General features: G+C 31.0%; 1 protein-coding gene across 2 annotated transcripts in view; it reads left to right on the top strand.

The window, feature by feature from the left end:
• The window catches only part of LOC129225577 (6-phosphogluconate dehydrogenase, decarboxylating-like), a 70,945-nt gene extending 58,796 nt beyond the window's left edge, over positions 1 to 12,149 (top strand). For both annotated transcript variants that reach the window (XM_054860027.1, XM_054860026.1), the window contains 7 exons: positions 1,049 to 1,183; positions 1,792 to 1,914; positions 2,789 to 2,852; positions 4,012 to 4,142; positions 8,467 to 8,600; positions 10,120 to 10,342; positions 11,510 to 12,149. In XM_054860027.1, the coding sequence (XP_054716002.1) occupies positions 1,049 to 1,183; positions 1,792 to 1,914; positions 2,789 to 2,852; positions 4,012 to 4,142; positions 8,467 to 8,600; positions 10,120 to 10,342; positions 11,510 to 11,629 (930 nt within the window). In that variant the 3' untranslated portion in view covers positions 11,630 to 12,149. The remainder of the gene's footprint in view (positions 1 to 1,048; positions 1,184 to 1,791; positions 1,915 to 2,788; positions 2,853 to 4,011; positions 4,143 to 8,466; positions 8,601 to 10,119; positions 10,343 to 11,509) is intronic.
• Positions 12,150 to 12,550: the final 401 nt, after the last annotated feature.

Raw genomic sequence — 12,550 nt, 5'->3', positions numbered from 1 at the left:
AATTTCTAAACATTTTATTCAAGAAACATTTTCCTCTTTGGTATCTAAAAAAAATCTTTTGATTTTTCCAGAGACTACAACTTGAGATGCTTTTTGTAAAAGATTTCTTTTTCTGCAGGAGCCATCTGTTCTGATCCTTGCTGAAAACATTTTATAATTTTATATATAGTTAATCCATATATTGCTGTAAGAAATCTAAAAGGCTTCCACTTTCTTCAGTTTTATATTCAAAAATTAGCATTGTCTTATACAGTCTTTATTTTTTGTTGATCTGTGGCGTGGAATGCATTGAGAAACTTTGGTGTGGGTATATAAGAGATTAGTGGAAGACCACATAAAAGTTATACTCTAGTGCTCCTGAATTTTAAAAGATAAATATAAATTTCTAAATAAAAATAACTTTACTAAAAATTTGAATTTGTTTATTGCTGTGAAAAAGTTGTGTCAAAGTTCAACTAAAGAAACTGTTCTCTTTTGTATTCGCATAAAGCAGTGTTGCCAAATGCTTTGCATTTTGCGGAACTGCTCAGCAAAAAATGGCGAAATTCCGCGGCTCCACAAAGAAGTTCTTCGCTCCGCATTCCTGACCGAAAGTTTTCAAGCTTAAATTTTGCTATTTTATCATAACAAGCATGTAAATATGGGAAATTAAAGATGCTTATACTAAAAGATTGAAATAGTGTTTAAAGCTGTTTTAATTTAAAAATTATTTTTATATTTGCGCTTAACATTATTTATTAAAGCTATAAAACAATTTTAGATAGGTGGTTTTAGTTTCTTTTATTAATTTTTATACAAAATACAGAACTACTCCGCAAAATTTTAAATTGCTCCTCAAAATCACCACAGATGCTCCTCAATTTTGTTTCTTCAAGGTTGGCAACTCTGATAAAGTATCATGATCAATCACATTAAAAAGTACTCAATGCCTTAGTAAGTTATAACACTCTTTGAGCTTTTATGTGATATTAGAACTGTTTTTGAAACTTAATTTTGTTAAACTGTCTATTTGTTCAAATTTAAATAGTTAAAAAGAATTGTTTTGTAGGTTGGAGATGAAGGATCTGGTCATTTTGTAAAAATGGTTCACAATGGCATTGAATATGGTGATATGCAACTTATTTGTGAAGCTTACCATTTACTAAAAGATTCCTTAGGACTTGATCATGATGAAATGAGCCAGGTAATAATTTCAAGTAAATATTGTTTACAAAATAAATGTAGCTAGAACATTTTTAATTTGAAACATGATTCAGGCTCTTTTGTGTTTATTTGTTCAAAAGTAATGGTTATATGAAATTTTTATTTCGAATTACTAATTTATAAATCCATTGTTAAAAAATACAATTCTGGTGTTATTAAAGTTTTGTCGTTTGATCAAGGAAAAACTATTAATTTGTAAATTAAAGAAATTAACGTTTTTAGTGTAGAGTCGAATTTTGTCCGTATAAATTGAGTTTTAAATTACAAAAAAAAAAAATATTACTCATAGTTAAAGGTATACACAAAAAACTTATGCTAGAATGAAACTGATAATTGATAGAAATAAACCACTTTTTGATTATTTTAGTTCTAGTAATAATTAGGATGAATTTAGTGGCCTATTGAATACTTGCTTGGTTTATTCAGCCACAAGTCAAAGTACTGTGTGCTCACACAATTTTTGTCTGTGTACTTGTGTAATACAGATTGGTTGAGAGACTTAGTAAAATTGTCTTGGAGAGTAAAACTTTACTGTGTAATGTAATATATCAAACAAGAATTTTGTTTTAAATTATTTTTACTATTTAGATCTTTGCTGATTGGAATAGAGGAGAATTAGATTCATTCCTGATTGAAATTACCAGTAATATTCTTAAATATAAGGATGATGGACAGCCATTAGTTACAAAAATAAGAGATTCAGCTGGACAGGTTAGTATCTTATGTATATTGTATGTCATATTTATTTAGTAAGTGAATTATTTTGAATCTGGTTGCCTCAAAATTTTATTTATTTTTAATTTTATTGTAATTCATAAATAGCATTCTCTAGTCCAGGTGCTTTTGAATGTGCAAAATTAAACTTATTTTAACTGTACTATATATTCCCATTTTACAGTTTTAGATCCATTGCATTCGAAAGTTTTAATGCTGGCTGATAAAATTTTGAATTTAATCCTACTTAAAATTAAGTCTTTCAGAATTTTCAGTTATTATTCATATTATTTTATCTGAACTTCATATCAGTTCTTTACATTCATAGATGTATAACTAAATTTGAATTTGATATTTTCAAAGATTACAAAACATTTCAAGTATTCATTTCTTTCAAGTGTTACTTCACCAAAACTGTTTGATTGTGTGATGTAAAACCAAAAGTGTCGACTAGCCACTGGCTACCAACCAAAAGTGAATTTTCATACTGAGTAAGGAGAGAAACTTTAAATAGATAGAAATAGTCAAGTAAGGATAAACCTTGCGGAAAAATCAAAAATAAAGCTGAAAAGTTTTACTGATTAAATTTCCCTAGTTCAGTCATTTTCTTAGACTTTTCAAAAGAGTTTCTAAGGTTTAAGTTTTAAAATGAAATTTAATTTCTTTTCTGTGTTTTTAATGAGTCATATGATATCATCTGTGATAGAAATTATAAAAGCACATGAAAATGTTAAATTGAAACTAAATTTTAATAGCTCTGTCAAGCACATTCATTTCTCATAGCTCTGTTATGCATTTTCACATGTGTTAAAAATTTGTCATTTGCACAAACATATCTAAAACATAAAAATATTATATGTAACTTTTTCAGAAAGGAACTGGTAAATGGACAGCTATTTCTGCATTAGAATATGGCATGCCAGTAACACTTATAGGTACAGATATGTTCTTTATTTATAAGCAATACAATTTTTTTAATGATTAATACAGTATTGAAAATACAATATTTTGATATGTATCCGATCTTTTCAATCCACACAAATTCTTTAAATAGTAATTTACTAACTGCAAGTATTCCTCTAATCACAGGTGTTCACACTGAACATTGGTCCATGGCCATAGATGGCTGGTGCAGTAAAAAAGATGGAGGTCAAAAGAAGTGTTTTAGTTAGGGGGCCTGGCCCTAACGCTTTTTTTTCTTTGTAAAATTGGGCCACATTGCTGGCTTTTAATATTGATTGATTTATTAACTTATAAAAATGCAGAATATGTCATCAAAAATCAGGACAAATGGCCACCGCAGATTTTCCCCTTCCATTTTAATGTTTCATTCTTATGAAATAAGATGAGAAAAGTTCATCTAGTTTGAGTTTTTACTTTCATGAAATAAATCAATCCGCCCTATAAAAAAAACACATTTCAATCATTTATTTTTACCTCTGAAAAGTGAGGGCCAAAGGCCCCTTCACTTTTATAAGTTAGGGGGCTGTTGCCCCCTTTAAGAGCCACCTATATCCGTGGCTATGAAGTTTGAAAAGCCCTGCTGTAATTGTACTAAATATAGGAATGAGCAAACTGTACTTGTTGCTTTACTGCTCAAAACCAGTGGCATTGTATAAAGGGGAACAGGAGTTTTTTTAGGAATTTAAAACATTTTTGTTTGCTATGACACTTTCCAAGGCTTATGTAATTCAATAGATCTTCATTAATTTTCTAGCATATAAAAATGAAACTTCTGTGGATTCTATGTATGCAAGTTGAATGCTTTCGTAGTTGCAGTTCCAGTTTGATTGAAGATTTTTCAATTTGACAGAGATCAAACTGCATGCTAGAAAGTTTATACTTAAAATACATATTTCGGGAATTAAAGAAATAATGTAATTAAGAACAATTTATTTTTAGAATATTGAGGCTCAGTTCAGTTCTTACATAAATATGTGACATTTGCTGAGGGAAAATACTGCTTATGATTTATAATTTTCCCTGTGATACTGCTTGTGCATTTATTTTTTACTTATTTTTTATATTGCTGAATGTTTTTAAAGAATTCTGTTTTATTGAATTTGCATGTAATATTTGAAATTGCTCATTTAGGAGAAGCTGTTTTTGCAAGATGTTTGTCATCTTTAAAAGATGACAGAGTCAAAGCCAGCAAATATTTAAAAGGGCCATCTGGTCTTCGCTATCAGGGAAATAAAAAAGAATTTGTTGAACACATAAGAAAGGTAAGGTTTATAAGTTGCCATCAGCCTTTGGGGCAGTTTATAAATGTCTCATTTCTTTTAGGGCTCTACTGATGGCATTTCTTGACCGATGGGCCGACATAACATTGAATAATTTGATTGTTTTAATCTTTTATGAAGCACTATAAACAAGTTCAAGCTAACATTCTTAATTTAACAATGTTCTGAAATTTAAAAAGTTGCATAATAGAAAATCCTTAACTTTTCTATAATTTATTATTAAAAAAATGATGAAAACAAAAGTAACTTCAGTCGTTGATTTCTTAAAAATACATAAAATAGTTATTTAAAATGTAAAAAAAATCGGCTGCTATAAATGATGCAGAAAAGCCGGCCCTTTACGATTTATAGGTGAAACAAGTATGAGAAATACAATGCAAAATGACATTTCTTGAGCAAAATAAATAATCGCTAAATATTTAAGAAATGCTTGATATGATGACAGAAGGGGGGAGGTCACCCTCTGATTTTGGAGTAACTTGCAACATTAAACTTTGACCTCATTTGTTCAGTACAGAACCACTACCACCAACGCCTCGGAAGAGTTTCTGAATCTACTTCAGCACTCCCGAAGAAACTATTCAAAAGTCTCTATGATTTCTGAATTATGTCACCATCCGAAACGTCTGTAATCAATTTCTTACATTAATGCTCTTAATTCTTCCTAAACAACAGATAAAACTTGAAAAAAATAAATCTCTAATTTTATGAATTATGTTAGTTTTAAACAACTTAAAAATACAACTAGAGTTTTACTTCAGAATTAGAGTGAGGGGGTGGGCGCATGCAAGTGTTCTCGGAAATAAAAAAATAGTGAAAAAAAAAGAGTTCCAAATAATCATAAACATTGTTGATGTCCAAGAGATCAAAGAGTTCAGACAAAAATAAGCATTTTGAAGCGGCTGCAATTGGATTCAAAATACTTTAAAAAATCGAAGCTGCCATAAAGGGTAATGCAGTAAAATACGTACATTTCACAAATATGTGGAAGTTGGTAGAAACGTAATATATGTACAAAAAAAATTAAAAAAAAAACATAAGTAGAGGGAATAAAATATGAAAACAGTTTATTAATAAAAATAATACCATGATAATGAAGATGAACTGATTATTTGAAATTAAGGATTAAAATAAACGTGAAAAGGGGGGGAAGAGGAAATTTTACAGTCAAAACATGGAAATGATCTATTATCACAGAAAAAAAGCTATGTCTTAACACAAAATTGTTATTTTAAACATTTGTTTCTACTACAATAGATTATCCATAAAACCATAGCTGAAAAATTGCTTTTAAAATATACGAAGGAAAGAAAAGTAAAGAATTTCCAAGTTTCAATTGGTGAACCTAAAGAAGGCATAGGAAAATATATTTAAAAACTTAAAAATTTAGTGCTTAAAATTTTTAATTTAAAATAAGTTGCAAAACAAAACTTGATCAAATGTAATATTTACTTAGTGATCTTAGTACAGGGTAATCGGAAAACCGGGATTTGAAACTGAAACAGGCTATAAAGTGAAAGTATATGGTAAGTTTGTATGCAAAATGTATATTATTACACACATAACTTTATTTTGAGCATGTTATTATTAGAACTCTTGAAATCAAAGAACTAATACACATTAATTTGAGAAAATCTCTCCTCTAAGATTGGCATATAACACCAGCTACTGGTGGGGGGGGGGGGCTGCCATTGTTTGTGATTGATAAATTTCTGAATGTTAGTAATTAACGCTGTGTATCATATTACTTTAAATACCTTCTTTTGATGCTTTAACTTTGTATGTGGTGCTAATGTTAAAAATACAGATTCACTCATATGTGGATGAAAACTGCACCAACCTGAAAAAAAGCAATGTCAAATATTCACATGTGACCTCAAAATTCAGCAAATTATAGTTTTAAATTTTATTTTTTCTAAACAAGCATGCCTCCCAGGACACTCTTTATCCACTAGAGAGGTGTGCACCTACCCCGTCTCAGTTTGAGAACCCCTGCCTTAGAGCAAGCAGAAAAACCCTTTTAAAACTTGTACATCAGTTTGTTTTGACGTGCAGTGTCGGATTTAAAATATCTCAAATGTTGCAATTGCGCGAGAGGCCACATGGCCATAGGGGCCCCGTAGGAGTTACAAAAATGCTTACGATAAATGTTTTACAAGTTCCACGATAGAAAAAGAGGGTCCGAAAATGTATTTCAACGGGCCCCAAACTTGTAACTCCACCAAAGCGATACGGAAAAGACTGCATTACTGTGATTCATATTACAAATATCAGAAAATAAAAAATTGCCGTTGGTTCAACAGGAGTCTCACAAAAACCGGTTTTGCCATCTCATATTTGTTTCCAAGTTAGTCTCCAATTCGGCAATATATAACCAAATGATCGTCAGTCTAAGACGCTCTATTATTTTTGCATTGAAATAGCCACACAGGCCTTTTAGAACATACCCGATTGAAACAAAAAGTGAAGTGCACAACTGGAACATACACAGACCCCACATACGAAATCTTAATCTTCTACAGCTTACCATTTTTGAGTTATGACTTATAAGAGATACGTTCGTACATCTAGCCGCAGAAAAACTATGCAATAACCAACTTTTGTATCTGAATGCAGTATTGAAAATTCTTTCAGGGGTGACTAAAATAGAAATTTGTACTGAAATTTAAGTAAAACATTTTGACTTACTTCCTTTACTTTGTATTAAAAAGTAAAACAGTAAAGGTCCTTTTTTTTCAGAAAACATCGGCCAATTCCATCGACTTTTTGATGGTTTTTTATGGTTGATGGGCCGATGTTTCCTCTAAGTTAGCATCTGCCACCAATGACGATGGCTAAATTGTTAAACCATCGGCGCCGATGCATCGGCCGAGTCCTAATTTCTTTTCTACATATTTGTTAAAAAAAAGAGGGAGATCACAAAGTGTCATGCTTCTACCTTACCCCTTGTCACCTAATATGTTACGTGACATATTATTACCAAAAAATTGCTTTTTTTTTTGAACCAAAGTGTGTGATAAAACCTTGTTGCGTCCTTGTCACAATTTCATTTCACACTGTTCCTGTTGCCGGGCGGAATAATAATATAAAATAGAAAATATATAGCTGTACTGGACTGCCATGCTAAGCACAAAAATTGTATGTGCACTTTTTACGAAAATTGAGTTACCATCACCAGGTGTTTTTTTGTCACATTTCACCTAATTACAATGTTTTATGGTCATTCGCCAATGGGAAATATATTTTTTTTAATTATGGAAAAGTTGCATCTGAATCTAACATATGAAAGCATACGACTTTAAATGCAATTACTCATTTTGAACTCGGCTGCAGATACGACTTTTGCGCTTAGCAGGGCAGTGTACTTCAAAGCCGGACTAATGTAAATCCAAGTCGAAATGTTTGTCTGGTGCATACAAGGGTCAACTCAATACTCGCTTTCATAACACTGGTAAATAATTACAATGCTGTGGTTCCCAACCTACGGCCCGTAGGCCACAAAGCTGATCCGTGAGGACCATTGTTTTTTTTTAAATGTTGCAAATCAAGAAGCATGATTATCAGCATTGTTAATGCATTTGGAGCCAAATATTCAGAAACTGATTTCTGAAAAACAGATGCATTTAATAAAAGCATAGTAATGACTACAACAATTGCTTGTTTTTTATTGTCTTTCCTTTTCCATGTTTTCCCATGGGATTTTAAAAATTTTCTAATATTTTAGAATTTTATATGTTCTGGCCCTTGTGTGTGTGTGAAGTATTTTAATTACAGGTGCAGCCCTCGGGTAGAAAAGGTGGACCACTGTTATAAAGGAAATTGCTTTATAGGATTATGTTATAGCTCAATGTGGAATACATTTTTATGTACAAAGTAGTAATAACCTTAAAATTGTCATCTTGTGTGCTAGTTTGACCATAAAATACAGAATTAACAATTATTTTAGTCTATCTAATGTTACTTCTTATGAGATAGTACAGAGATTAAATGCAAATACACTGTTTGGAGTCTTTAATTATACCTCAAAGTCTAGATTCAGAGTAGTTATGTTGATTTCAGTAGTAACATTTCCTCTCGCAAAATTGAGGAGCATCATATTGTTGCTTGACTTAAATTTATTATCTAACGAGATAAAGCTCCGTCTAGTATTTTTTACTCATCATCACAAAACTTAAAAATAAATTATCTCACTGTCTCCTGAAATAGTAAGTGTGTATATACCAATCATTAAATGGTATACAGAGTACTTTATGTTTATTTTAAAAAAATAGATGTTTTGATTAAACATCTGTTTTTACTTTTGCAGGCTTTGTATGCATCAAAGATTGTATCTTATGCCCAAGGTTTCATGTTACTCAGAGAAGCTGCCAAAGAGTTTAATTGGAAGTTGAATTATGGCTCTATTGCCCTTATGTGGAGAGGTGGCTGCATCATTAGAAGGTAATATTCATAATCTTGCTACAAAAAGAGTGGAATATTAATGTTTCAATTCACACTTATATATATATATACCGTATTTATTAACTTGCAAAGTTGGCAGGCATGCCGGCTAACTAGGGGTTCTTGTTAATAAGAAGATTCAACTGAACAAAACATTTTTAGTCAAATATTGAATTATTTAAAGTCAATAAGAAATGAGATAAAATAAATATGTATAAGTTATTACTGTAGTTCATTCGTTATGGATTTAGTTAAGTGCCAACAAAGTGATTAAGTTGAAAGTAATCATAGTAATTGTGATTCATTGCATCTAGAATTCTTAATGAGAACAGCTGGGAAATTTTGAGGCACTACTTTAAAGGTGGGTGAGAAGGGAAGCCCTGGAAAATTGTTCTAGTGTGTGCATATTTAATTTGTACACAATGGAAAATAAAACTTAAAATTAATATTGCTTCAACCATGACTTTCTCCTGAAAAAAATAAAAAGACTTATATATTATATGGGGTTTAAGATTTGACACCTTTATTTTATTTTATGCTGATGAGTTTCGGTTTTACGCCGGTGAGGCAATGAAAACAGATAAAATTTTCCCCTCTTTAAAAATCCAAATTCCTAAAGATTGCAAATTACACGTAATAAACTGCATTTTGGCATGCTAATAATCGAGCTTGGGTTACCAGAGACATTTTATTTAATTGGTTCCAAAGCTCTTTCCATAAGTAAAGTTATTAAACTCATAAAGTTCAGAACTCACTGGAAGAAGAGCTTTTAGGCCAAAACCGATGAAGATATCAACATTGATGACACATGACCAAAAATGTTCTCATTGAAAAATTTGAGCCATTCCTAGACAATAGAAATGAGCTTTAGGATTTCTTAGTGAAGGAAGATTCTATCCTGGAAATGACGCAAGTGGTCATGGATAGATTAATGTTCTGCAAAGAATTACAGAGAAAAATTCTTTGACTGCCAAAAGATTATCATAGCCAGCTCCTCTTTATAAACAAAACACAAAATTTGTTTTCTTTATGCATGTTGTGCATAAAAATCGATATAAGTATACATTAAACTTATCCAATTAGTCATCACTAGAATGAAGTAGTTTTATCTACGGAACCTAACCAATATTTTTAACACTATAAAATTAAGTCTCAATTTATGCGGTTTTGATTTACACAGCATTTCCGTGGAACGTAACCCCCGCATAAAACGAGGGTCTACTGTAATTATACACAAAAACTGTATATGACATTTTATTTCTTTTAGTAAGCTTTCTGCGACCTTTATACAAGTTGTAATTTGGTTTTTTTTCTTTCTGATATACATTTACATTTTGTACTAAATAAAATGAAGTAAAGTCTACTTTTATTAAATTTTTAATTTGACAGTACAAATAAACTATATATAGCAATGTATTTTTTAAGCAATACAAATGCTTCAGAAGTTACTGAGTTTTTTATATTGCATTTAAAAATGTTCTTCTCACAATTTTTATTTTTCATTATAAACTCATTTCAGTGCCTTTCTTGGCAACATCAAAACTGCATTTGATAAAAACCCAGATTTAAGCAATCTTTTGATGGATCAGTTCTTCTGTGATGCTATCGACAATTGCCAAGAGTCATGGAGACACGTTTTAGCAACTGCTGTTACATTGGGAATTCCTACTCCAGCATTTAGTACTGCTCTGGCATTCTATGATGGTTTTCGATCAGAAGTGTTGCCTGCTAATCTTATTCAGGTATTACTTACTACTATGTTAGTAATGAAGTTTGCTCGCCTTTTTCAGCTGCTACTACTACTTATTACCATTTTAATTTCAGCTTTGAAACACTCCTTGTTCTCTAACTACTTTCATGGGACCACAAAAAGTTCTTAGGTAGAATGCGTTTTTAAATAGAATTTTTCTGAAACCACTGCCCAAGACGTTGGAAAGAAGTCTTTCAATAGAAAGTGTCGTTAAATAGAGCAATTTTAAACAGAGAATCAAGTATATTTTGTTGCTGAATAATATTTAATATGTATGGCAGTATTAAATGAAAAAGTGTAGAAGGGATGCTTATGCATGCAAATTATAAGGGCATTGATTTCAATAAGTTAAGGGATGCCTTAGCTAAAATTAAGAAGGAAGGGTGCTGCCATCCCTCCTTGTGTGGTACATTGTCGTCAGTGGTATATTTAAGATTTAAATGTGGGTACTGATTTGACAACTTTAAACGTTAGATTATTCAAAGATATGAATATATAAAGGGTGGTAGAAGGGCTTCTGCTGTGGTAAGGAGTTTAAAATTAGCTTTAGGATGTAAAGGCAAAGAATCCATTTTTGCATTCTGTAATTTAATACAAGAGGAAAAAATGAATTAAAAGGGCAAATGTTTAGAAAGTTTACAGCTAAGCAGGGGTAGATTTACTGGTTAGGAGGAACTTCGCGAGACATTTATGGTTGCCTGTGTAAAACATTTATCATGCACATTTTTGAATCTCTTCTGGTAATTCCCTATGGTAACGGGAGCCCATGTGATACACACATCGGCTCATTTTTTTGTCATCTATTGTACTTGAGCTATATTGTAGTCGTGCTTATTTGGTTTCTACTGACGATAACACACACAAAAAAAACTTAAAGCCCCAACATTGCCTTATTGTTAGTATGGAATCCAAAAAGCTTTTCGTTAAATATCTCGATCACATTTCTTTAATGCACTTTTCTTTCCACAGCAGCGTTGATATACATAAATGTGCTGTTTGCAATTACATTAGGTACCATCAGAAGAAAGATTTAAATTGTACTATTAAAATTACAACAAATTTATGAAAGGAATAATTAAAACAATATTTTTTTTTTCAGATGTTCTCTGTAGTTTGTTCTTTAGCTCATTCATAACAAGTATTTTGTTTCCGTTTGTAGGCCCAGCGAGATTATTTTGGAGCCCATACTTATGAATTACTCAGTGAACCTGGGAAATTTATTCACACCAACTGGACTGGACATGGTGGCAATGTATCATCTACCACATACAATGCTTAAAATATGTTTTGAATTTAAATATATTTTCAAAAACTGTTGCTAGTATGTGATGTATATATGTTCATCAATGTTAATCTTTTTATACTTTAAAATATTGTTGCATATTTTTTATTGAATCAGAATTTCTGAAATTGTTGTACTTTCAAAGATATAAACTATTTTTTTTCATTCATACATGTTTCCAAAATATTTTCCTCTCCCTAGTTTATATTGTTGTGGCCTTACAACTAAAAAAAAAGCGTTTTTACTTTTAGTATTTTATAGTCTTAAATGAACAAATTGAATTTGTTACTTCTGATATCACTTTTTACTTTAACTATTAATCTCTGTAAAGCACATTTACTATTGACAAGTATTATTCCGAAAAGTCCTTTATTCTAATTGTTTTTGAAGTACTCTTTCAATTTAATTATTAGTATATAAAGCAAACGAGTACTTTTGTGATCAAATTGTGTTATATTTTTGAAAATGATTTTGCCAAATGTTTGAATGTTATAATAAAAGAAAGAATCCACCATGACTTCTATTTCTTGAGCTTTTTCTCACATTTTCCTTGAATGCTTTCAACATATTGTCCTCTCAGGCCACATAACAAAACCTTATGGAATCTATATTTCATAGAGCGAGCGGTATTGAAAGTTAGAAGAAATTGGCTGCAAAGTTGACTGAAGAAACACAAAGAAAAATGCTTGATATTCGCAAAAGAAGTTTTGTCACAGAAAAAGGTGTTGGTATCAAGTCATAGTCGGAAATTGTGCTGGATTTGCCTAAAAAGTCCCCCCTCCCACTTTTGCTGGGAGAAGTGCCTGTAAAAAACATGAAAAGTGCTTGAAAAAAATAAAGTTCATTCGATAGCTTAAAATTCTTGAACATTTGAAATGTAGCTACAGGCTTTGAATTTTAAATTTCCAAATTCAGAGG

Source organism: Uloborus diversus, chromosome 7 (assembly GCF_026930045.1).
Source record: "Uloborus diversus isolate 005 chromosome 7, Udiv.v.3.1, whole genome shotgun sequence".
In the NCBI taxonomy this organism is placed as follows: domain Eukaryota; kingdom Metazoa; phylum Arthropoda; class Arachnida; order Araneae; family Uloboridae; genus Uloborus; species Uloborus diversus.
Note: the sequence above shows the minus strand (reverse complement) of the source record. Positions and strands in the feature narration are given on the sequence as shown.